This window comes from Mustela nivalis (assembly GCF_964662115.1).
Source record: "Mustela nivalis genome assembly, contig: HAP1_SCAFFOLD_292, whole genome shotgun sequence".
In the NCBI taxonomy this organism is placed as follows: Eukaryota; Metazoa; Chordata; class Mammalia; order Carnivora; family Mustelidae; genus Mustela; species Mustela nivalis.
The window spans coordinates 692,922-719,760 of NW_028136349.1; the positions used below are offsets into that span (position 1 = coordinate 692,922).

The following is a 26,839-nucleotide window of genomic DNA, read 5'->3' on the forward strand; positions in this document are numbered from 1 at the left end:
GAGGAATCCCTCAAGAGAACTTCCAGCGTCATTTCAACCTGTAAGGCTGGCTAAATTGTTCCTCACCATCCGCCACACCAGGGCTAGGACTGATGAGTGTCTCCACCATGCAGGTCCCTCTGGATGACATAATCGATGGGAAACCAGGCACGAGGCAAGCAAAAATCAGCACCTGCTCTTCTGCAACGTTTGTCTGAAGTTCTTGAAGCCACAGAAGAAACAGATTGACTTCTTCAGATCTTACCTAAAAACAAAATTATAGGTGACAAAATTAAACACATGATTATGCAGAGATGCACTGCAATGCAGATTCAGTTCTGAGAAAGAAAAACTAGAAGTTAAAGGTACCGTTAAACTCTTGCACCAAGTTCTTAGTGACAAGGAAGCAGGCGTGCTGCAAGAAGCCCAAGGGTGAAGAGTTGTGGTCTGGAGCCACAGTGCCTGGTTCCAATGCAGGCTCTGCTTTTTGCTTTTCGCTAGCTTAGCTGTGGCCAATGGAGAACCACCTAACTTCTCCGTTTGCATCAGACTCTACCTCTGAAAAATAAGGATGATAAAAGAATTTACCACAAAGTGCTGGCACAGGGATAAGTGACTTACAACAGTGCCTGTATCATCAACTGTCATTTAATCACAAAAATAATGCAAAGACAATCGTCCTCCAAATTTACAGTGTGCTTTGAATAGGGTTTTTTCTATAATATGCATATGTATCATGGAAAGTTCTTGAAAAATCTCAGAGCTAAATAAGACCTTAAAGACCTGGCTCAGTTATTTGACCTTGAAGCCCATTCATCAGGCATTTCTACACCAGCCCTCCTTTTTTTTTGCCTGTGCAGGTAGCTACCTCGAGGGCTGCCGCCAAATCATCACTTCCACAAAGAACCATTCAGAAATTTCTGGAACTCATATCATTGCTGGACTTCTGGCATAAGTCCATTGTTCCTGGTGGATGCTTCCAGTAGTAGGAAATGGAACATGCTCAATGAGGGCAGAGGGTTGTGTTTGACTTGCCCACTGCCATATCTCCAGCACCTAGAAAGGTGCCTGAAACACATAGCTGGCATCCAGTAAATGTGTGCAATAAATGAGTGAACTAGACAAGAATAGATATGCACTGGTAGACGTGGCCTGTGGAGTACAGCTTCAAAAGCAGGAGAGTATTGAGACTCCTACATCGTAGGTTGCATGGCACTGAGTTAAAGAAAATGGGTCCTACAATCAGACCAAAGGTTAAACCTCGAAAGCTGTGCGATCTTGGACAAGTCACCTACAAGAACAAAGACCCTTGTCTTCTATTGATAACAGCTGGGAAGAGAGAATCCATTTCAGAAGGAAAGGGGACACAGGACGGCTGTGTACGACACTTATATTGTGGTCAAGATGGCAGTGTAAATTCACTTCATGTGGTCCCACACCATCATCCCCCACTACCATTTGAAATACATGGTAATGATAGAAGAAATATATATATATATTTTTTTTCAGTGTAACAGTATTTGTTGTTTTTGCACCACACCCAGTGCTCCATGCAATCCGTGCCCTCTCTAATACCCACCACCTGGTTCCCCCAACCTCCCACCCCCTACCCCTTCAAAACCCTCAGATTATTTTTCAGAGTCCATAGTCTGTCATGGTTCACCTCCCCTTCCAGTTTCCCTCAACTCCCTTCTCTCCATCTCCCCTTGTCCACCATGCTATTTGTAATGCTCCACAAATAAGTGAAACCATATGATAATTGACTCTCTCTGCTTGACTTATTTCACTCAGCATAATCTCTTTCTGGAAGAGATTATATATATATTTTTAAAAGATTTATTTACTTACTTATTTATTTGACAGAGAGAGATCACAAGTAGGCAGAGAGGCAGAGAGAGAGAGAGAGAGAGAGAGAGAGAGGAGGAGGAAGAGGGCTCCCTGCTGATGCAGGACTCAATCCCAGGACCCTGAGATCATAACCTGAGCTGAAGAGACAGGCTTAACCCACCCACTTAGCCACCCAGGTGCCCCTAGATTAAACACATATATTTTTTAGAGATTTTATTTATTTATTTGGCAGACAGAGATCACAAATAGGCAGAGAGGCAGGCAGAGAGAGAGGAAGGGAAGCAGGCTCCCTGCTGAGCAGAGAGCCTGATGTGGGGCTCAATCTTAGGACCCTGGGATCATGCCTTCGAGCCAAGCCGAAGGCAGAGGCTTTAACCCACTGAGCCACCCAGGCACCCGTAGATTAAATATATATATATTTTTTTAAGAGAAGAGAAAAGTTAGCAAGTGAACCTCGGTAAAAAACAAAACAAACAAAACCCAAAATTGACAAATATCTCCATGAAGCAGCAACTGCAGAAATTCTCAGTGATGCACAGACGTGTAGCGACAGGAAAAGATGTCTGGAGGCTGACTTCAAGGAGGACAAGTCGCTCCCACTGGAGATAAAGGCAGACAGAAAGGCCTGCTCGCTTGCTGCCTGAAGCCACAACTTCAACTGGGCTGGCGGAATTGATTGCACACCACTTGCTTCACCAGAACACTGTGAGGTTTCCAGTAGCTCATTACATCTAAACACTACTGCCTCCTTTCACAAGGTTTCCCTTCCGGATTGCCCCTGACTTACAGGGATAGGCAGTAGGTGTCCCTACACGTGCTCCTTCCAAATTCTCTCCTCTCTCTGCTTTCTTCTGATCCACTTTTTATTTATGGGCTAGCTTTACAGGATATCCCTTCTGTGATTAAACAGATCTTAATAATTCTACCTTTTGTAAAGGAAGCCTTCCCCAATTATTTAGATGTTGATAAATATTTACCTCTGAATCTCCATAAATCATCACTTTATATGGCACCAACATATGGAAAAAAAGAATGAAGTTACCCAATTTTCAGAATGAACCATACAAATTACAACCTAACATCTAAAGCCAGAGACAGAAAGAGAACATCTGCATAAACTAAAGTAATGCGGGCTCCTTATTCATTCATATTTATTATGCAAAATGGAAGTTTTAGGAAGATTAGAATAATGCATACTTGTTCTATTATATAGGCAACTAATCCTCTGTAGATGGTAATGTATCCATAACTCCATCTCCAATCTAGAATTTCTGAACACGAGGAGAGGGTATTAAAATCTCCTCTGTGGGAGGTAGAGCATTACAGTGTCTGGCTCTGGCCTTCCTGCTGCAGGATGAGACTTGCAATTAGTGATGGCAAATGGAATTCACAAAACATTTCTGGGCTTTAGAGGACATCGGAAAACTAACAAAGGACTTAGAAAACGGTAGGAAAAAAAGCAGGAAGAGGGAGGTGGCAGAAACAAGTGAGCCAAAACCTGATCTGTAAGCAACAAGCTCAAGAGAAACAAATCAGGGTGCCAGAGAACAAATGCCATTTTCACTGCAGGATCTCTACAGGCCTGTGCCCTCCAGACCCCGTTCCCACCACAGGGTAAGTTGGGGGAACTGAACCTGAGATTTCCTTAATAAACCAGGACCCTCAAATGGGACCAAAGTGATCCCAACCAAGAACACTCCCAGCCTACTGGCAAAGGAAAGACAAACCCTCCAGGAAAAAACAAACAAACAAAAAACCACCAAAAAACAGAATTAAAAGAGATTACATCTATGTTCCAATAAATCTGGTCTCAAAATCCCTTCACAGAGCATGCAAGAAATGAGGCCACTGTGAGAGACAGAAGACTGAGGGAAAATGAAGACTTCAGACACTGGAATGATCAGATACAGAATAGAAAATATTGCATGTTAATTGTTTAAGAACACAAAAGAGGTTTAAAAATGAAGAAGGATCAAGAGCCTATCAAAAGCAACAGGCCAAGTGTGAACATGGAACTGAAGGAAGTTAAACAGGGACCAAAAATCACTGAGATGTAAAACACAACAGAAAACACACCAGAATGGTGGGGCAGTAGATGAGCCCCGAATGAAGGACTTCACAACACTGCACCAAGAAGTGAAGACATTCCCCAGAATGCAACACAAGGAGGCAGGAGAAGAGGATGAACGCGAGCTTGAGAGACACGAACAACAGACGGGAGGTTTAAATAAGAATCCTGGGAAGTACAGCAGAAGGACAGAGTCAACATTTCAGAAGAAAACAGCTGAGGATATTACAGAAATGATAAATCCAGAAATACAGGAAATGCACAGATACCAAGCAAGATGAGAAATCTTCAATTAAACATTTTGTGGTAAAGCTATAGAACACCAAAAACTAAGAAAAGGTTTTAAGGAAAGCCAGAGAGAAAAGGCATTTAAAGGAATGAACAGGGTGGAAACAGGGTTTAAAGCTGCTACAGTGGTAAGGCCATGCTAGTAAAATGGTACCTGTAAAGGGTGACAGGAGTATTTTTACTGCCACTACTGCTAATACTGTGTCTAATGCACATAACAACTGAAGACTGCGAAGGTTAAGCTGGAGCAGAAAAAAATTAAATGAATTATGACCCTCAAAAGAAGGATCATTTCGGGGCGCCTGGGTGGCTCAGTGGGTTAAGCCTCTGCCCTCAGCTCAGGTCATGATCCCAGGGTCCTGGGATTGAGCCCCGCATCGGGCTTTCTGCTCTGCAGGGAGCCTGCTTCCTCCTCTCTCTGCCTGCCTCTCTGCCTACTTGTGATCTCTGTCTGTCAAATAAATAAATAAAATCTTAAAAAAAAAAAAAAAAGAAGGATTATGCCAATGAATTTCACAACTCTGGTGATCACTTTAAAAGCATCTCCTCTTTTTATCATAGCATTTGTATCATGTCCAGGATGATATATTACAGCACACATGATAGAATATTTTAAAACAATAGTCCATTTTGCTCAAACTCCATGTTGAAAGCAAACGACTCTGTCAAACACTTAGAAGAAGGTAAAAGTAGTGGAACCATGTTTTGTCAAGAAAGCCCAGGGAGAAAAGCAGGTAGTAAAACCAAGTAGCAGTATCGAGGAAGGGCAGCCTCAGGAAGAAAATGAACACCGTTTTCTTCTGCTTTGTTCTCTTCTTGTTGGTATCTTTTTTTTTTTTTTGGGTCTTTCCCAGAAATCACTTCATATATATACATTTATCTGTTCAACTTCAGTGAAAATTGGGAGGAAAAGGTGCCAGAACTTTTGAATGGTTCTCTTCAGCTGAGTGCTTATTTTCTTCCTTCAGTTTCTCTGGGGTTTCCCACTATTCTTCAATAAACATGTTTTGCTTTCTGGCAGGGTAAAGACAAATGCATTTTTAAAAGAAGTAATGGCAGGTCATCCGTTCATCCAGATCAGGAGAGAGCCCATACCTAGGAAGGCAGAGAGGGTAGTAGACTCCCCTCTGTGAGTTCCTGCCCTCTTGGTCTTTCCTCAGCCCTTGCTCTCTGCTCTGTCTCTCCAGTCACACCCCAAACCCAGAGAAACAAAAGGACTGTTCAAAACTTAAACCCTGTGAGAAGGGCCACGCAGAGGCAAGGAGAGCCCTGTAAGACTCTGAGCCATGTGGTCTGTATCTGAGACTGTACAACTCCTTGAGCCACGTTCCATTCCCTCCATGCCTAATGTTGGCCTCGCGTTCTACAGAAGCAGTCAGGGCATCCATACACTCCTCTCTGTGTGCTTTTCTGTATACCTGATCCCATCTCAACCCACAACACCCAGCAGCATGCACCATCTGTCATCTCCCTTCAGTCAACCTGCAAATAGGTAAACACAGCCTGTAAAACCCACCCTTGTCCAAGCTATGTCTGGAGTTATGATCGTCTGTGTCTTTACCATCAAACTTTCTAAAAGGCTATTCTTGTGTGTGACCTCCATGGTCTCACGCCCAGTCACTCTATCTGTCTGTCTGGCTTAGGACGCCACTACTCACCTCCCATTTTCTTTCAGTACTCAGTGACAACCTCCTCGATCTAACCCCACCCCCTAATCAAGCTGCTTAGCAACTTTTCACATCATCGAACATTGCTGACATTTCATTCCTTGAAATCTCTCTTCTCTAGACATCTGTGCAAAAATGCCTTCCTGGCATCAAAGCCATGTCCCTCCCCTTCCATCCACTACTCCTTTATTCTTCCCCTTTATCTGCCCAAGAAAAGAAGGAATTACCCTAAATCCTTAACTGTCACTCTCTCTCCAAGGAATATATCCCTTGGCAACAGCATGATTGCATCTCTCTTCCCCCAAGCACCCATTCCTACATTTTGACTGTCCAACCAGAACGTACACCTGCGGGTCCCACAGACACCTCAACTCAGATTGCCTAAAGCTGCACTCCTCCTCTTACCTCCTGGACCCGGCTCCCTTCCTGAGTTGCTACGACTGTTGTGGCAGTTGACACATCAGACTCAACATTCTGAAAGCACAGAGGCACCCCTAAGCCTACTGCAGCATTTTTTTTTCCATAGCCGAGGTATGGAAGCAGCCCAAGTGTCCGGCAACAGAAGACGAAGTGGTACATACACTCAATGGTATATTACTCAGCCATCAAAAAGGATGAGATCCTGATATTTACAACAGTTTGGATGTACCTAGAGGGTATTGTGCTAAGCAAAATAAGTCAGACAGAGAAAAACAAATACTGTATCTTCAGGGATGAATCCTTGAAAAATGCCCTACATATTCAAGTTTTAATGCAGGACCAGAAGCAACAGTTTTTGTATATATCACCACGATATAAAATAAAATCTTTAAAAAAAAAAGGGAAATAATAGGACAACAGCAATTAGGGTAAAAAGACTTAACAATTGTCTTGCTCATCATCACCAGCACCACACCAGTTACACGTCTGGCCCCCAGGCCAGCATAGCAGGTGTGAGGACAGGTCCAGGCAGAAAAAGTGTTACTTCTCACATTTTTTGAAAAATGATAAACAGAAGGGATGCCTGGGTGACTAGGCTGGTTGAGCGGCCAACTCTTGATCTCAGCTCGGGTCTTGATCTCACGGTGGTGAGTTTGAGTTCCACACTGGGCTCTGCACTGGGTGTGGAGCCTGCTTTAAACTAAACTACACTAAACTAAACTAAACTAAACTAAAATAACACCTCTGTCAAAAGTACCTGAATTCACAACTTACATGTAAGTCAAGTTCTACTTGTTCTAAGACAGCATGAAAACCAAGGTGTCGTTATCAAGACAGGAAGCAAGATAAATTGTGTATTCCATGTGCCGTGAGATGACTCCAACTGCATCCAAGTCAGCCATGGCCCTCCACACATCTGCAAAAGAGGGTATATTATCCCCATTAGCACAGAGGAAACCAAGGCTCAGAGAGGTTAAAAAAAAAAAAAAAAGAGTCCAAGATCATAGCATCATTTAGCAGCATTGCCAGAATGTATAGGAATTACCTCAAAATAGGCCACACTAGTGGAAGAATACCTTAGTGTGGAGTTATGAAAACCTAGGTAGAACGCTGCCTCAGAAAGGCAGATAATCAATAAAGGAAAAATAAAGAGGCGCCTAGGTGGCTCTGTTGGTTAAGCATCTGCATTGGGCTCAGGTCATAATCCTGGGATCTCGCCCTATGTCAGACTTCCTGCTCAGCAGGGAGTCTGCTTCTCCCTCTGCCTCTGCTCCCCATTCATTCTCATAAACAAACAAATCAATAAAATCTTACCCCAGAAAAAGAAAAAATAAAGATTATAAGCTTACAATAAAGATATGAATGATGAGTCAAAGCTTTCAGTGACACACCCTCACCTGCCTACAGTTCTCTGGCTAAAACATGGGTGGAATTGATGGGGTTAGAAGAACAGGAGGCACATAGGCCCGGACAGCACAGCCCCAGCAGATGCAGAATCCTGGTGTAGGTTTAGCTAGCTTTCATTGTCCTTTAAAATGTCAAAGCTAAAGAAATCTGGTAGGGTTATTGAAGACTGATCCTGGGGGATGCCTGGTTGGCTCAGCCTGTTAGGCAGCAGCCTAACATGACTCAGGTCATGATCACAGGGTCCTGGGATCAAGTCCGGCATCAGACTCCTTACCCAACCAGAAGCCTGCCTCTCCCTCTGCCTGTTGCTCCCCCTGCTTGTGCTCTCTCACTGACAAATAAATAATCTTTAAAAAGAAAGAAGAAAGAAAAAAAGAAAAGAAAAATTAAATCTGATCTACAGTATAGAACAACACAAAGGATGGTACTTTAATGGGCTGATTTCTGATTGTTTGATTTTAAGTAGGCTCCACAGCCAGCACGGACACTAATGCAGGGTTTGATCTCAGGACCCTAAGACCATGAACTGAGCCAAAGGCAGACAATCGATTAAGCCACCCAGGCACCCCACCTTCTTGGGTTCTTTTTTTTTTTTTTTTAAGGATTTTATTTATTTATTTGAGAGAGAGAAATCACAAGGAGATGGAGAGGCAGGCAGAGAGAGAGAGAGGGAAGCAGGCTCCCCGCTGAGCAGAGAGCCCGATGCGGGACTTGATCCCAGGACCCTGAGATCATGACCTGAGCCGAAAGCAGCGGCTTAACCCACTGAGCCACCCAGGCACCCCACTTACTTGGGTTCTAATGGGACTTTTCCTAGGTTCTAATACTAGCTGTACTGGCTGCCAGGGGGAATGAAGTCCAGCACCACAAGAAAAGCATCCCAAGGCAGCAGTCCTCTGCAGAAGATTTGCTGGTGGCTGCCATCATCAAAGAGTCAGTGGGTGAAGTTGTTGAAGCACAGTGGGAACAATGATAGCCACTGCCTTTTGGGTGTCACTGAATCATCCTACTCATCTTCAGGAAGCCTGGCCCTTCTCCAGTCAACACAGCAAAAGCACACTTGTTAGAAGAACAGGGGAGGGGGTCATCTCCCTCCCTCCCAGAAACTGAAGCAACCAGCCAAACAGTGCAGCACTGGAGTAAAAAATAAAAATATGAAGGAATGTGGCAGCACCTGGGTAGCTCAGTCTGTTAAGCATCTGCCTTTGGGTCAGGTCCTGATCTCAGAGACCTGGGATCTGAGACCCACATCAGGCTCCCTGCTCAGTGAGGAGTCTCCCTTTCCTTCTACCTCTGCCCCTGCTCCTAGCTCATTCTCTCTCTCTCTCTCTCTCTCTCTCTCAAATAAATAAAATCTTTAAAATAAGAAATTTAAAAATGAAGGAATGAATCAAAATGCAGAATTCAGAAACAGAACTACAGATATAAAAACTACATATAAAAACCTGAAATATGACCTGGTAAGTGAGGAAGGATTATTAAATCATGATACTGTATGAATTGATTGCCAATTTTTTCTTAGAACATAGAGCACACTGCACTATACGAAAGCAAAAACACAAAATTAGGATTGAATACAAAAACAAAATTATCAGTGTTATTCCATCAAGTGTTTCTCTAACCTACTGATCAAAACCTCAGTTCATCCTCCAAAAGAATCTGGGCACCACCTCAGCACACACGTACACATTTTCAGGCCACAGTTCACACTGCTCCAGTCCCCACTCTAAGTCCTGAGCCATGGGCTCCTTCAGGCAAAGCCACCACCAACTATGTCAGGGCCCCTGCCCTAGAAATCCCCAAACCCAACGACTTCACAACAGGGAGACTCAGGGAGATTCATATGGGCAGAAATGTGGGACTTTGACTTTTTTTTTTAAATTAAAAGAAAAATACAGCAAGAAACATTTCTAGCACAAAGTGAAGAGCTAATCTCTCACAATGTCGAGAGTATTAGAATTATCAATACACCATCAATAGTTTGATAGGTCAAACAGGCCAAAAGCTGGAAACACAAGAGGAAATGCTCACAGAAAACAGACCTGAAAGCCAGGGCCTGGACCGGCTGACATGGCTCTGCCGCTTACCACAGCGAGAAAGTGTAACTTTCCTGGGCCTCAACTTCCCTCCTGGCCAGCAGGAAAGTGGCAACACCACAAAACTCATGTCTGGTCACCTTTTGGGTGTCACTGAATCATCCTACTCATCTTCAGGAAGCCTGGCCCTTCTCTAGTCAACGCAGCAAAAGCAAACTTGTTAGAAGAACAGGGGATGGGGGTCATCTCCCTCCCTCCCAGAAACTGAAGCAAGAGAATGAAAGGAGAATGCTCGGTGAGAGCCCCGCCACACCGCCCGTCCAGCCACAGTCTGTGCCCAGTGAATGGGAATTTCCTCTACTGCAGCCACACGAAGAGCTGAAGGATCTGCACAAGATGCCTGTTTATTTACCACTCACAAAACCACGTTCTGCCATAAACAGAGAGGGCAAGAGACCCCAAGAGATGGGAATATCCCTCACCCTTGCCTGGACCAGGCTTTCAAGACAAGTTGGAAAGCCCACCGCAGCTCTGTCACTGACTCTGAATGAGCCTTTGGAAGACAACACCATCGCAAACAACAGTTTAATTTACTTCTCTTTAAAAAGCAGTGAGACAAGGTCTTGGCCACATCTTCATAAATTAACAGCTTAGGAGGCTAAACCCCAATGATTTAGTTATGTCCCCAGCAGGCAAACCTCCACTGGTGGGCAGCTTCAGGGAGAAAGGGTGCCTCCCCATCCATGAGGACACCCTCTGACATTCATCTGCCTGAAGATGCTTCCTACCCATGGGCATTTACTCCCTGGAACCCTCCCCATCTAAGTTGCCCTCTGGATGCTGCATGAGGCAACTTCCTCACACCCCCATCACCACTGGTGACACCGCAGCTACCCCCGAGCCTTCAAGCAGGGTGCACCTGTCTTTGCTGCCAAGCATCCCATTAGCCCAGCTCCATCACTGATTTCTGTACCCATAATTAATTAACTTATGCATGTATGTATTTCTTTATTTTTACAGATTCATTTATTTTAGGGAGAGAGAGACAGAGACAGAGATACAGAGAGAGCACACACACACAAATACAGGGAGATAGAACCTCCAGCAGATTCTACACTGAGAGCAGAGCACACCTCAGGGCTCAATCCCACCACCCTGAGATCATGACCTTAGCTGAAACCAAGAGTTGGATGCTTCAAAGACTGAGCCACCAGGCACCCCTCTGTACCCTTAATCTTAAGAAAAGACAGACGCCGCTTCTTTCTGTCAGCCACGGCCTCATAAGCCATCTGTCACACAGCCAAAGCTTCCAGAGGATAGGACCAGGTCTGCAACACCAGTGATGCCAGAGTATCACCATAAAACTACAATCTAGTGAGTACCAGGCTCTTCTCTAAGCTCCTAATATGGCCTTCTATTTTGTACCCGTCACAGACCTACATGCTAGGTATTATCCCCAGTGCACAGAGGGGGACACTGAGGTCCATGGCTTACCCAAGCGATCTACTTTTATGTGGCAGCAGCAGGGGCCTGAACCCAAGTCTGTGACTCCAAGGCCCCTCCGTCAACTCTGTTACTCATGCAGCCCTACACAGTCATCAAATACCTCCCTAAACCCTCATCCCTCCTGTGAAAAAGCATGGTCTTCTGCCATTTCCCAGATGGGAAGAAAGCCGGCGTGAGCCAGATATAGTGACCTGCCCATGATGGTACAGGCGATGTCCCCCCTGTTCTCCCTCCAACACCCATGTCATTCTGCACGAGGCCCCATGGGGTCCTTCATGCTTCCAGTGGAAAACTCTGGCGAGACCACCAGGCTCCTGGCAGGCCTTCATCTTGACCCTGGAGGACAGCACCAGTTAGGAGAAACCGGCTAGTTAAGCCTCTGAAATGGGGTCCTACCACCCAGGAAAACCCCCTTATCTCCAGGGCATCACCCGTGTGAATTAGCTGGCTTTGTAGAGGGCTCCACAAGCACCAGCCTTGCTGAGTCACTTTCTCTAAGGTGGTGGCTGAGACTAAAAGGACCCAGGAAAGAAAGGCATAGGCTGTTGTGGAACTCCAGTGCCTTGGCATCAACAATTAATGTGAGCAGCTGCCTCTGCTCACCAGATCTGCATTTTATGTGGGGCACACTGTTCAAAGTTTACACCCCCCATCTCTGTAACCTTCACGACAACCCCTGGACTCCCTGCACCATCATTACCACCTCACAGACAAGGAGACAAGGCATGAGGGGTGTGTAGAATGATGCAGCTCTGTGCTGGGGCCAACCTGGGGAGGACTCCCACAGGCTTGCTCTTCCCACTGCTGCAGAAGCAGCTGAAAACAACGAGTTTTTCAGTTTGCATTATGTAGAGTGGAAAAGTCAACCATAAAGGTCATTCGATTTTTATATGGGTTATTCCTCAGGATAAAAACAGTTCCAAAAAATAATTTCCGAGAAGTTCAACATATTCCTCCTTCCAGGTGCCTGGAATGTGATGGAATGTTGTTAAAATAAGTTCTGGCCCATCAGCATGCCAGACAGAAACTGGAAGTAAGCTGTTGCAGGTCCCCAAAGGCTCCGTCACAACCCTAAGGAGAAGACATAGAACTTTCACTGTCCCAAAGTAATTATGTTTAAAAAAAAAAACAAAAACAGGCACAGGTGGAACATTTTAAATTACAGACTTTCAATGCAGGGGTAGTGGGGGCAGGGGGGGTGTCCCCCCACTACCCCCAAATGTTTCAGCTATATATAGTGACTTAACAAATGACTCATCACAAGTACCTACAAGGCGACTGACAGGCAACTGACCGATGAGGAAGGTATTCGGACTGCTTAACAAAACCAACACAACTTAGAATCTTCATTATTAAGAAGAGAAAACCATTTATTAAACACTCGCCAGGCACCAAACCCGCTAGGCACTGTCACACGATCTACTCATCACAAGGCTGCCAAACTCAGTGCAGAAACTGACGCTGAGTAAGTCACCTAAAGTCATGCAGCACCAGAAACTGGATTCCAACCAGGTCTGACATCAAAGCCCACCCCAGCTTGCTGCAATGCTTCAGAACCTAAGCTTTGTGATGATCAATAAACTACATGCTTAACAATGTTTACACATCTCTGTTAGAATTCAGGGAAAGGTTTTTAAAAATGACATACACAAAGGGAAAAAATAATACAGGTTCTGGAGGCAGGCTGCCCAGGGTTCAAATCTTGACTCCTCCACTTGCAAGCTGTGTGACCTTGGACTCCTTTAGCTCTCCTGTGCCCATATTTCCATGCATTAAAATGGTAACCATAACAGACCCTATCTCCTAAGGCAAATAAAGCATTTTGGTGTTGTTTTTCTTGTTTTAAGATTTTATTATTTATTTGACAGAGAGAGAGAGACAGGGTGAGAGGGAACACACACAGGGGGAGTGTGAAAGGGAGAAGCAGGCTTCCCACTGAGCAGGAAGCCTGGGGAGGATTAGATCCCAGCACCCTGGGGGCATAACCTCAGCTGAACAACTGAGAAACCCAGGTGCCCACAAATAAAACACTGAGAATCATTCCTGGCATGAGTTAAACCTCAGAAGGTGTGGGCTGGTGTTACTTCTTGCTGGGCACTAGATAGGGTCAGCAGCCTCAGGTCCACTGTTTTAGCAACTCATTTGCATAAACAAAGCCCAGGCTCAGCCACTTTGTGCTTACCCTATGGTTTCTTCCTGTCACTAACATCTCTCCTCACTCCTGCTCTGTGGCACTAAGCTCTGGGCCTCAACTTCCCATCTGTCAAATGAGGTGAGGAGCCCAGCTGATCTAACTGAGGTCCTTCCAGCTGGGCAACCTAGGATTCTTGGTAACTCAGGGCCCAGAAATTTCAGAACCATCCTAACACAAACATTACCAGATGACACCCACTCAATTTCCTCAAATATTCTCTTCCGTGTTATGTATAAATGCTTATTTTCATGGCAAATCTTCTCCAAGATCCCAGAGCTCCACAAGCACCCAGAATAGGCTTGGCAGGCATCCCCAGTGCTGAGGCTGGGGACATGATGGTCAGAAGCTCTGACCTCCAGGGAAGACAAATTCCAAATCAAGCTGCTCTGATAAGCAGGTCCTCCCTGTTAGAGAGGATTTCAACAGAGCACAGTTAAGAGGAAGTGCAGGCAAGAAACTCAGAACTTGGCCCACTGGACAGAGGGCAGTAGGACAGTGGGCCGGAGGGGTGACAGAGGGATGGAGAGGAACGGCACGATCAACAGAGGCCAGCCAAGGCAGCACTGATGCTCAATGTGAGAGGGTGGGCTGGGGACACACTGTGAAAATGGCTTCACAGGCAGGAAGCAAGCCCAGCTCAGCACAAAGCAAAGTCCTGAGCAGGAACCTTCTGGGACCAGGTTGGACACTAAGGTGAGCTGAAAATGGCTGTGGGACCCAGTGCAGTCTGAATCTCACCCATGCCTCTCACAGGCTGGGTGACCCCGGACCAGTTATGCTACGTCCTTTAATGTTTCCTAAAGGGTATATTCACTCCATAACCCTGAGCCATGTTCTCATTTCGGTGAGTGTGGGAGGCCGCAATAAGGCTTGAGACAAGAACCAAACCAGACCCTGATTTGTGCCTCCTTTAAAGTCCAAATAAACTAACAAAAGGTTTAGGACGGAAAAAGTTCAGTAGCACTGGGAAAGAGTCTGTGCTATGTGTTGTACACTCACCTACGTGACTTCCCACACGCTTACTAAACAAATGAGAACAATTCGGTTGGGCTAAAAAGTTTGTTGCTGGCCCTTGCTGCCTTAGTACAGCCCATAAATTACTTTCACGTTTGCTGTATTTGTACTGGCATCAGCCATTTGGCGTCATGAGGAACCGTAGTTGCTTAACTAAACACAGACGTAATGTCACTATATATATGGCCTTAATGCTTTGAATAAACTTAGCACTGCTGGACATCCTCCTCAGTGCTCCTCCTGCCCCCCATCTCTTTGCTTCTCGAGTTCTTTTCTTCTTCCTCTTACCCTCATGTTCCTGGTTGATTTGTTGCGCCGGTCATGACAGGTGAGGATCTGATAGTGCCCACAATCTACAGAGATCCAATATATACAACTAGGACAGCCTGGAGGGGGGTGGGCAACCCGGGCTGGACAGGGAGTTAAGAAGGAGTCAGGAAGGGCGCCTGGGTGGCTCAGTGGGTTAAGCCGCTGCCTTCGGCTCAGGTCATGATCTCAGGGTACTGGGATCGAGTCCCACATCCGGCTCTCTGCTCAGCAGGGAGCCTGCTTCCTCCTCTCTCTCTCTTTGCCTGCCTCTGCCTACTTGTGATCTCTTTCTGTCAAATAAATAAAATAAAATAAAAAATCTTATAAAAAAAAAAAAGGAGTCAGGAAGAAGTCATTCCCACACTTGAGGCATGGGTTGGTACTGACCAGAGACTCTGGGCAAGAGACAGTGTCCTAGGACTGCTGTAAGACTAGCTGGGTTCAGGAAAAGCACCTAACAGTGTGTAGATGTAACCCATCTGTAAAAGGGGTGCGGGGGGGGGGTGGTTGCAGCTGGTTGAGCATCTGACTCTTTGTTTTGGCACAGGTCCATTCACCTGGCCCATTCACCTGTGCCTGCATGTGTTCTGTGGTGTGCTCTTTATCTCTTTCTCTCTCTCAAATAAATAAATCTAAAAAAAAAAAAAAAAAAAGAAGGAAGTCAGGAAGGATCAGGAGACCTGTTGTTAAGGTCCCAAAGACTCCACCCTCCTCAACTAGCCTCCGGAAATAAAGTAAGTGGATGCCCAGGAGCCTCCTGGACACAAAACTTTCCAAAGCAAAGCTTTCAATTTCATACTGGAGAAAAGGATGCTGTGCAAATTCAAGACAAAAAAGCCAGCCAGGGTGGGGTGGGTTTGGACGGGGTTGGCCCTGTAGGGCTCTGGCCACTAAATGCCCACTGCCCAAGCCAGGAGCCTGGAGTCTGTGCAGCCAGTGCTTCCTGAGGCTTCCACATCTTGGCCTCGCCCTGAAGTTTCCTCCTGGAAGCTCCTTACCAAGGGAGGCCACCTGTGAGCACCCCCTCACACACACCCCAGCTTCTGCCCCTTCATCCAGCTGGAGTGAAGGATCCCCAAGCCTGCTCTCTCCTGCACAGAGAGGAGTATGTGCCCCAGAAATGAGGGTCCCTGAGGATACCTGAGTCCCTGGCCCGAAGACAGCTGGCTTGAGAATGTGGGGTTTTGGTGCTCTAGGCACAGCAGTTCCTAGAGGAAACAGGGTAGGGAGCTCCAAGGTGGAGGGGAGTCCCGGGAGTCTGGGATCGCAGATGCCAGTGGCCCCCAAGTGGAAGGGTTTCAGTGACCCCAGAGTTGAGAGGGGCCAGGGGTCAGGCCTGGAGGTGGACAAGGACCTGTGGGCTAGGGGGCCGGAGATGGAAGTGATCCCAGGGTGGTCGCAGGCCCAAAATAGAGGTGTGGGGGTGGGGGTGGGGGGAAGGGGTCCATGGGCCAGAAAGGAATGGTATCCTGGGGCTCCTGGGTAAAAGGCAGTTGAGGTGGAGGGGGCCCAGTGGGGCCCAGGTTGCGCGGGCAGAACCAGCTCCTCTCGGGCTGGGGGGCCCGGCAATTCTGAGGGACAAAATTTTCCATCAAGTTCTGGAAAAGAAGCCTGTCAGCACAGGCGTCTCTCCGGGGGTCAGACAAGCCCAGTGGTGCTGGGCTCCTTGATGTCAGTAGGGCCCCACGGGTTCCCTGGATACAGAGAAGTGGAGCGAGGGCTGTGGGGCAAGGGCTATGGGGCATAGGAGCACCAGGCCAGCAGCAACCTGTCTGCCAGACCCCCCTCCCGCTCCCTTGGACGAAGCAGCAGGTGGCAGCGGGCAGGAGGAACACAGCCTCCCTCTCTCCCTAGCGCCCCTACCCCTCCCCAGCCCCTCAGTACCTGAGTCAGCGGGGCACCGATGCACTCCCCCAAGCCCTGCCCGCCAGCCCATAACCCCTGCCTCCCCGGGAGGCGCTACTTGCGCAGTGAGTTCGCTGGGCCCGCAGAAGGCGGTGGGCAGGGCAGGCAGGTGCGGGCGCGCTGCGGCGGGTGGGGTTGATGTAATTGGAGGAAAGGGCACTACTGGGCATTTGGTGGGGAGAGGCCAAATGGAGGTGGCCAACATCTGGCCATGCACAAGACAGGCCTCAGCAAAACTTCACCCAGTCCACGAGGTCGACAGGGGAGACCCGCATCTAATCTAGGACCTGGAAAACCTTTTCCTAGGTTTACATGCTCAAGGGAAATGTATCTGCCCATCAAAACCACAAGAATGTCTGAAGCAGCTTATCCTCAGAAGCCCCAAACTGGATACCATGTAAAAGACCATTAACAGGAGAACGGATAACCGACTACAGTACCTACGTGATGGAAGACAACAGATGATAACGAAATTTAAGATGCCACATACACGACAACAAGAAGGAATCCACACATGTCCTGAGGAACCGAACCACCAGAGCAAGGTAACAGGCAAACTTGATGGCTGGTGATGGAAGAGAAGCAGGGGGCAGGGAGTGACTGACTGGGAAGGAGCAGGAGGGAACCTCTGGTGTGCTCAGAACGTTCCTGATCATCATCTGGGTAGTAGTTACACACAGCGTGCCGCATGCTAGGACTCACGTGCTGTGTGTGTGTATTACACCTCAGCAAGCTTTACCAAAAGCAACGGTCCTCTAAGAGCCCCAACGGGCAGGAATCACACACTGGAGCAGGTCCTCCGAGCATGACTTTCTAAGGATTTCGGTGCACAGCCGGCAGGAGCATTGTAGATATGTTTCTGGAGACCTATTTCACCACAGACACCAAAAACCTTACAGTGGGTCCTTGATTCAATTCTGCTTCGGTCATTTTCTGCTAAGGATTGTGCTACAGATGTGCACACAGACTTAGGTTTCAAGAATATTTATCACAGCAGAACAAATACAAGAGGGAGGCAGCAACAACACTGACCCAGAGGAAACTGTGATACCGCGGACTCATTAAAATCGACATTTAAAAATGTAAATGGGAAACGACTACAATATATTAATTACAATTAAAGAGCAGGTCACCCAACAATCTGACACTTAAGATATATGAAGAATATACTCAATATGATTAACTATGATTAGCTAAGGTCATGAGAGGTTATGGGATTTCTTAAAATTTTATCATTTTTTTCCCTAAAATGTACATATATTACTTATTAATAAGAAAAAATACACAATCACACTTCTTAAAAATAAAAGGTGAGTTTTCAACTCTAAAACTGAGTACCAGGGGTGCCTGGGTGGTTCAGTGGGTTAAAGCCTCTGCCTTCGGCTCAGGTCATGATCTCAGGGTCCTGGGATCGAGCCCCGCATCGGGCTCTCTGCTCAGCAGGGAGTCTGCTTCCTCGTCCCTCTCTCTGCCTGTCTCTCTGCCTACTGGTGATCTCTATCTGTCAAATAAAATAAATAAAATCTTTAAAAAAATAAAATAAATAAAATAAAGCTGAGTACCAGACCCCACACAACCCCCAGATTCCCCATGGATTCAGAGCCCTGCTGCTTGCAGAAGCGCTCTATCCACGCTCATCACAGTGGCTGAGACAGATTAAATAGAGATAACATTCCAGATTTCCTGTCTCTTATCCGACTGTGCAGATTGGTTACACAAATCCAAATCCATGCATGCATTAGACCTCACTGAACTGCGTACGCCCTGAGAAAAAGTTACAAGCAATTCCCTGTAAAAATACAAAAGTATTTCTGACAGCAAAAGTTTTCAGATGCTGTAAAGAAAAAAAAAAAAAAAACTAAAAAGGCACGACCTTCCCTGATTAATCAAGTCTCCCTCGAGAGAAGGCTACCACTTCCCCAGGTCATCTCATCGCCTCAGACGAAACCATGTTTCTCTGTGAAGTGGAGGTGATCGCGGCTCTCTCGGAGTACTCGGAGTACTCGCAAATGTTTGGCGTGATTATGAAATGGAACACTATGACCGGGGCCTGCTGGTTGTGGTCACCGTCATGCCCACAGCCTGAACACCACCTCCCTCCAGGAAGCTCCCTTCTCTGAATTCTGTGTGGTAGGGGCACATGGCTGACTATTAGGGAGCACTGCATAAGGCGTACCCTGTCGCTCGCCCAGGCACCCAGCTCCTCCCAGAGCCACCGAATGCCATACAGAGCTAAAGCTGGGAGCAGTGGCTCACCGTGGACACCAATGACGAGGGCCCAGGTACCTCAGCTCACAAACCCATTACGAGCATATACATTTAACTCTAGCTTTAAGATGTTTCTCCTCTTACTTCTCAGTCAAAAAAGACTTTAAGCCGAGTAAACCAACAACAAACCCTAAGATAAAACATTTAACCATGTTAATTTCCAAAGCCCTACGGTCCTCTTCAGCTTCTCAAGGTCACACCTCCCTGCTGAATGATTACCGAGGGTTGCTGACACGGTACACAGAAAAAAAAAACTCTTAGGATGTCCAGCCTCTAAGAGAAAAAGCAAACAGCTCAGAATGCAGCCAGCCACGGCAAAGGAACCACCGACAAAGCCAAACACAGAGGGGCCCCTGAGCATCTGGGAATCTGCCTGTTCCTTTGCCTCCTCAGAGGAAACAAGTCACAAGACTGCTCGGAATGGGAAATGAGAAGGGCAGAAGCCCGGAAACCAGCGCGTCCTGAATTTCGTGCTGCTTCCAAGGAGTGAGCCCGCCTGCTGTGTCAGTTATTTACACAGTGGGCAGGTGAGGCTGACAGCTTGAAGGGGTTATTTTAGAGGGAGAGCTGTAAGTCTGATCAGGAGAAGGTTCTGGACCCTGGGGTCCCAGCACGCATCTTCAGCTTCCAGGCTGACCCTCCCTTCAGACAGGGTTTAAGAGGCAGCAGGGCAAGCATGGTCTTTGTATTTAAATCACCTCAAGGGGGCCCATATCTCCAGGCACAACCAGAAGCCAGGGAGGAGAGGGAAGGGGGAGAGGGATAGGGTACCTCCACTCCTATCTGCTGGCTGCACTTCTGGAGCGCCTGATCCAGGAAGCTAAATGCATGGACAGAACAGAAGGAAGAATCTGGGAAGACTGGAAGACTAGAAGAGCTGCTCGCGGACTAGTCTCAACCTGAACCACAGAAACACCTCTGCCTCCCTGCCCTCCTCCCCTTGGCTGGGCACCAGGTGCCTCCCTTCTGCACTCCAGATGCAGATCCAAGCTCAGGGGTGCCCAGTGCCGAAGCCTCTCTCTGGCGCAGGGAGTCTAGGGCATCAGCGGGACTCCTAGACAGCACCTGTGATCTCCAATTTAAAACCAAAACCAAAATCCCCAACCAGCCCAAGCCAGCACAAGCAATACATATTTATGTGTAAGACACCTATGCACACATACACATTCATTTATCTACACACACACACACACACACACACACACACAGACACGCTTTTGCAGCAGAAAGCAGGCATGAAACCTGTTCCCTAAGTCCTTTGCTTTCCTCATCTGCTTCTAGCAGCAACAGCCATTTCTGCTACGGATTTTCCTATTCGAGGGTTGATCACAGATCCAAATGCCACCATCCTGTTTGCCACCGTTTCCTACCCCACCGGCCTGCTGACGTCTGTCAGTGAACCAGGGAACAAAGATGGAAGACAGGCCCAAGCTGCCTTCCTAAAGTGAGGTTATATTTGACACTTTAATAAACCTCAGAGCCCGAGCCTCTCTGCTCTCAGACTGGCTAGGGTGCAGCTCTCACTCTTAACAAACCCGTCCATCTCTCCCCCCCCACCACGGGACACAAGGGTTTTCTCTGCTCGGCATCTATTTCCAGGCCCCATAAATCATATCCCATTGTTCCAGGCCATCTGAACTCATGCTTAATAAACCATCCACATCACCCTTCCGCCACCACCCCGAATTTCCCACAGGGAAAGACTGTTTCAAGAAGAAAAGGAAATTCTTCATTAGGGCTGGATTTTAAAAGCAAGCTTCCACAAAAAACCGGAAAACAAAATTGGGTATAGATACCATCCAATAACCACTAAATGTCTTTCGTTAAAGCACCTGCCTGCCTGTGATTCTCGGGTCCAGATGTGAGCTCAGTGCACATCCAAAGGAAGCAGAATTTGAACCTGATGCTAAATGACAAATGATCCTGAACTTCATGACCATTTAAGTGCCGCAGTGGCTAGACTAAATTGCTCTGATGCAGAATTTCTCCCAAGTATAGGTTACTGAGAAACATAATATTGCTTGAAAATGTATTTAGGTGCGCTCATCCTTCTCAGACCAACACTCATGGCTCTTAGTCATAACCAGGCTTAAGCTAACACAATTCCCCTATTTTCCCCAGAGAGGGAGGGAAACAAGAGGACATGTCTCTCATGTTCCAAGATTAAAAACTGGATCACAGCACTCACAGCATCAAGTCTGCCAAACCAGAGCTCTGGGTACGTACAATTCTTAAAGAGCTAATTGAATGGAAAACAGCCATCTGGGGCTGGAAACCCTTATGACATTCTGGGAAATGTATGGGGTTTAAAAGGATTATGCAGGGTGATGTGACTTTCAAAATTCCCAAACTCTGAACTAAAGCCTAAATGAGAATATGTTAAATTCACCCATTCCAAAACACAGCAGAGTTGACTCGGACCCTAGAGCCCAGCTGTAGCTCGGGTGTCCACACTGCAGCCTGTCCGTGGGAGGTCTGCAGACCACTCCCTGCTGAGAGAGTCCAGCCAACCCAATTAGCCTACCAGCAGGCTGTGGCACAAGGTCCAGATCCAAGCTCAGGCACCAGCCAGGGTTCCCTTTGGCCTGCCTTCCATGGTTGAACAACAATCATGGAGAGCCACAGGGAGAGCAGCATTGGGTCCAGTATGGCTACTCCCTGGTCCTCCACAACACTGGTTGCACACTCTTCAACACAAGAAAATGGTGTGCAGAAACAAGGGCCTGCCACAGTAGGCTGTCGAGCAAGGAACAGAAAGCATCAGGGGACAGGTGGGACTGCTGGCTGGTCTCCACCTCTCCCAGAGGGCAGAGGCCGCAGAGCTTCTGCAGGCTAAGCAGAGACATGTCAGAATTACCTTTCCAAAAAGTAGGCAGTAAAGGAGGATTTCAAGCAGCCACAACCGCCAGCAGGCCTGCGACCTCCAGATATCAGGGGCTTGACCATGACCGTGTCGGTAAGCAGAACACACAAGTGCCTTCTGGAGCGAGAGCAGACAGCTTAACGCTGATAACTGGTCCTCTCACTCTTCTCTGGTCTCAGCAAGTGATCCTGAAAGGCATGGACAATGTTGGTCAGATTCACTGGAGAAAACACGAGCCAGTGAAGACATCCTGGCTCACACTAGGCCTCCCTCCAAAGGCTGGCTGCCCCACCCCTGGCACCTGGGTAACGCTGCTCTGGGGCCATCCACACAAAACGATTTACGTACCCCCCCACCCGCAACAAACACACACAGACACAAACACACACACACACACACACACACAAAAGCTGCATCGGGCTTTAGGAACCTAACTCAAACGCACCCCTAACGAGCAACCCCACAGGTGTGACTAGGTTGGACACTCCCAGCAAGGGAGGGAAGGCCCCCCCTTGGGTCCTTGCCAGCGGCAGGGTGCAACCTGGGCCTCCGCCTCATCCTCTCCATCCGCGGGGAAGTCAGAGCGGCCCCCACCAACCACCACCACGCAACCAGATTGATTCTCCCACTTCAAATCCCCGCTGCCAGGGCCCCATCTGTGTGCTGACCGAAAAGCCGCCCTCAAGCAGCCCGCCGGCGGAGCGTCTGGAGTTCTCCCAGCCCCGCGCTCACGCCTCCCCAGGCCGCCCCCGCGGGCCGCGCCTTACCGCCAGTGTCCACGAAGCGCGGGGGCGGGCGGTCCCGCAGCGTGGCACTCCAACCCGCGCTGGCCTCGTCCTCGTGGGACTCCTGCGCTTCGGGGGCGTCGGGAGGCAGCGGGGGCCGGGGCGCTCGTGTTGGGCCTCAGAGGAGGCGGCCGAGGAGGAGCGCGAGGCGGCGGACGTGCTGTAGAAGGGGTTCCCGCTGCTGTCCGGGCCGGACTCGCGGAACACGTCGTCCCAAATGTGCAGGCTCTCGTAGCGCTCGCGTGCCGCCTCGAGCAGCGCCGGCGCCCTCCTCCGCGCGCTCCCGCCGACCTGGGCCATAGCCCCGGCCGCCGCCGGCGCGCCGGCCCCACAGAGCGCCTCCCGGCCGCACGCGCCGGGCACTGGGCCCGCGACGCGGCCCGCCGCCCCCCACCAGCGCAGCCCGCAGCACAGCGCCCGCCGCGCCCGGCCGCCCGCCGTCTTGGCCGCCTCGGGCCCAGCGCCCGAGGAAGCACCCTCGAAGCTCGGGCGCCGCAGGCTGCAGGCCGCGGAGGGACGCAGGGCGGGAGGCAGGGGCTGCGGCCGGGCCCAGGCGCCACCGCTACCGCCGCCGCTGCGTCTACTCAGCGCACGCTGCGTCCCTGCGCGCCCTCCCGCTGCACCCCGCGCTCCCTGGCCAACCTTGCCGGGCGCCAGCGGCCAGAGACGGACCCCGCCTCCTCGCACCTCCGGCCCGCCGGCCAATGGGGAGCAGGCCGGGGCGGGGCCCGCGCGGGCCCGCCCCACATCCCTCGGTCGAGCGGGGCGAGGAGTGCAGCAGTGGCGGCGGCGGCAGGGGGGAGAGCGGCCGGTGGCTTCCTCGCCTGCGGGACGTGTGGCCCGGGACGGCCACCCGCAGGCCCCACGCGGCCCTGCAGGGGGAAGGGAGGAACCGAGTGGTTTCCGGGGTTGTGGGGGACGCAGCCGGTCTTCCCGCCGCCCCAGCCGGCTCACGGAGCGTGAAGCCCGCGCTCTCGGTCCCCTTCCGCAGTCGGCGCCGGCGGCGGCGGGGAGCTGTCCCCCCCGGTGGTTCTGAACCAGGCGCTGCGGAAATTCCAGGTAGGCGCCAGGCCCGAGGGTCACGATTCCCGTGGCTGCTGTGGCTGTTGCTGCTTCGGTGCTCCACAGCCGGCTGTGCCTTGAGCTCTTGCAAGCACAAGGGCTATCTGGCTTCCGGGAGCCTTGCTCTAATAAGGAGCCCGCCTCGCTGGTTCATTTCTGGGGTCAGGTGGTGACTCAGTCTCGCTTCAATACCCCTGTAATTTGAGGGGGTCAACATCCGATCTTAGTCATTCCTCCCGTCTTTGACCTTTGACATCTTTAAACTCAAAGTATTCATTACCTTCCAAATATTAATTACTCTAACACCACCACTGCAACATCTTCACCCATACACTTGACACACTTGTCTGTTAAAATACGGCACAATCACCCAGGCTTCAGTGTTCTGATAAATAGATCAGAAAGGTTTCATCATCCATCTGCCTTGGCCAGGAGTGCGTGGCACTCATTCCATTGATGACGATACACGTGATCAGGCGTTTCTTGCTCCTCTCTCCCTCCCACACTAATGCAATAAGTCACAATGATGGTAATTGGGCCATAAAGTCACTTGCACTCTGAAATAAAATAAATCCACAGAGATGTGAAGGGCTTGCAAATCCTACTGGGTATTAACTAAATAAGGATTACACGACAGGGAAAGGCATATTGCTATTTCATGCATAAAGGATGCAGATGCATAAAGGGTGAAGATGTTGGTACCACCAGCTAAGGTCAGTTCTAACAGCAGGTGAGCAGCTTCTGCTCTCGCCCTCCCCTCGCAAGCCCCTGTTTCCTCCTCCCAAACCAGAGTCTCTGTACCAGCATGAATTCCTGATCATCACTGAAAGATGATATATAAAAAGGAAAGGATTCACATGACATTGCTTTGTATATGAATTGGCTGATATACGTGAAATTGTTTGCAAAGCATTTCAACTCCGTTGGAAGAATTGTGTCACAGAAAAGAACTGGTTTCCAGCACTTCTCTATACTGTGTTAACCAGGGAAAGATTCTGAAGAGAGTTCATACAGGTAATCAGACTTAAAAGGGTCAATGACACATAGATTGAAGACGAAAAGTAAGATTGCGTAGCTCAAGTTCAAATTCTGCAATTAGGAATTCTGTAATACTCCTGTAAAATTTAATGATATATATTTTAAAAAATAATTGAAAGGGATCAAAACACTGAAATACATAGGCAAGAACTCCTTCTCTTCTCCAGGCAGCCAATGTAAAAGTCAGCAGCTAAAGTGAGGCTGTATTTTAAAAACAGTGGCTAGCTTTGCTACCCAGAGGAAGGAGGAAGTAGAGCAGTAACAGTTACAAGGATGGAATCAGTCTTCCATTGTGCCAAATCTGCATTTGTATGGTGCTAATCCCAAAGAAACCTTAGAGTCTTTGTGCTTATGAGCTCTCAAGTGCTTGTAGCTCACAGAGCATGCAACACTGGGAGAGGATTATATGGTCACAAAAGAAACAGACTGGGAAATCAAATTGTTATCCAAACCCTGGCCCAACAAAAATGAGATGGCTATGTCCATTTAGAATCAAGGGTTTAGCAACCAAGTGCTATTTTGTTTAAACAAATGTTTTCGACCAAGAACAGTAAAAACACTTCAGCCTTTAAAAACAGGTGGCTGATTCTCCTTGTGAAAGGAGGGGAGGAAAGGGAAGAAAACAACTGGAAAACAACAACCAAAAAACTTTCCCATCTGCTTGGCAACCTCCTACTCAATGCTATGATTATGGTTCTACATCATTAAGTTTTACAAGTAATGTTTTCTGGGAGGATAATTATAGAACCAGCATTATACTGAGATCTTTTAACTTTGAGTCATTTAAACACATCTTTCAAATAATACAACTTTGTAATATAATTAATTTTAAGATTAATATTGAACTTTTGGTTCATAGTCTGCACAAAAGGCTCCAGGGTAGTAAGAACAACCCATTTCTGTAGTAGATTCCTTAGGCTTTGTTAAGCCAGAGAGGTTCATGCTCTTGTGAAACTGGGGATAATAGCCATATTTCATTGAGTCTTGGCCTCCTTTCCTGGTATAGTTTAATAAGAAACAAAAAATGCTACCATTCAAACTATGATACAATGTTTTCTTTTCATTAATATTTTAATTTAAATGTATTCAAAAAGCTCTTTGGTAAGTATTTAGACAGATTTTTATTACATATGGCCTTAATGCATACATAAAAATAAAAGTTAAAATTTTTGGTTAACCTTTTTCCAAACCTCACATTAAGAATCTCACTACTTTTATTTACTTTCTAACTGAGAGATTTCAGTGCCCAGATTTTTCTCACAATATGTTCCTCTGAGCCACCCAGAGCTTCTGTCATGCTGCACTTAAAAAATTATTATTAGACATATAGCTGACATTCACTGTTAAATTAGTTTCAGGTGTACAACATAGTAATTTGACAATTCTATACATTACTCAGTGATCACCACAGTAAGTATATCATCACGTCACCATATAAACTTATTATAATATCATTGGCTGTATTCCCAATGCTGTACTTTTCATCTCCAGATGAGAACAGGAAATTATTTTATTTATTTTATAACAGGAAATTTGTACCTCTTAATCCCCTTCACCTATTTCACCCATCCCCCATCCACCTTCCCTCCCATAACCACCAGTTTGTTCTTTGTATTTAAAAGTCTATTTCTGTTTTTTTTTGTCTGTTCATTTGTTTCTTTTTTTATATTCCATATAGAAGTGAAATTACAGGGGTCCCTGGGTGGCTTAGTGGGTTAAAGCCTCTGCCTTTGGCTCAGGTCATGATACCAGGTTCCTGGAATCGAGCCCTGAGTTGGGCTCTCTGCTCGGTGGGGACCCTGCTTCACCTGCCTCTCTGCCTGTCTCTCTGCCTACTTGTGATCTCTCTCTCTTTCAAATAAATAAATAAAATCTTAAAAAGAAAAAAAAAAAGGAAGTGAAATCATATGGTATTTGCCTTTCTCGGTCTGACTTATTTCTCTTAACCTAATACCTTCTAGATCCAGCCATGTTGTCACAAATGGCAAGATCTCATTCTTTTTTATAGCTGGATAATATTCCATTATATATCTATATACACCATATCTTTACCCATTCATCTACTGATAAACACCTGAACTGCTTCCATATACTGGCTATTATAAATAGTGCTGCAGAAAACCTAGGAGGGCATATATCTTTTTGAATCAAGTGTTTTTATTTCCTTTGGGTAAATATCAAG

At 47.6% G+C, this 26,839-nt stretch overlaps 2 protein-coding genes across 11 annotated transcripts in view; both read right to left on the reverse strand.

The window, feature by feature from the left end:
- LOC309857055 (uncharacterized protein) overlaps window positions 1–22,875 on the reverse strand; it is a 252,171-nt gene extending 229,296 nt beyond the window's left edge. For 6 of the 9 annotated variants that reach the window (XM_082749938.1, XM_082749940.1, XM_082749944.1 and 3 more), the window contains exons 1-2: window positions 22,540–22,875; window positions 21,767–21,960 (exon numbers count right to left, since the gene is read on the reverse strand). In XM_082749938.1, the coding sequence (XP_082606064.1) occupies window positions 21,910–21,960; window positions 22,540–22,857 (369 nt within the window). In that variant the 5' untranslated portion in view covers window positions 22,858–22,875 and the 3' untranslated portion in view covers window positions 21,767–21,909. Of the gene's footprint in view, window positions 1–201; window positions 245–7,044; window positions 7,187–17,455; window positions 17,509–21,766; window positions 21,961–22,539 lie in introns of those variants that run through there. The other 3 variants (XM_082749939.1, XM_082749937.1, XM_082749945.1) reach the window with 3 other exon arrangements.
- Window positions 1–26,839, reverse strand: part of LOC309857056 (conserved oligomeric Golgi complex subunit 2-like) — a gene marked incomplete at its 5' end in the record, with an annotated part of 269,912 nt that overhangs the window by 17,992 nt on the left and 225,081 nt on the right. The window contains one exon of one of the 2 annotated variants that reach the window (XM_082749952.1): window positions 23,480–23,813. The exons of the other annotated variant lie outside the window; for it this stretch is intronic. Coding sequence (XP_082606078.1) covers window positions 23,720–23,813 — 94 coding nt within the window. The 3' untranslated portion in view covers window positions 23,480–23,719. Of the gene's footprint in view, window positions 1–23,479; window positions 23,814–26,839 lie in introns of those variants that run through there. 2 annotated transcript variants of the gene reach the window in all.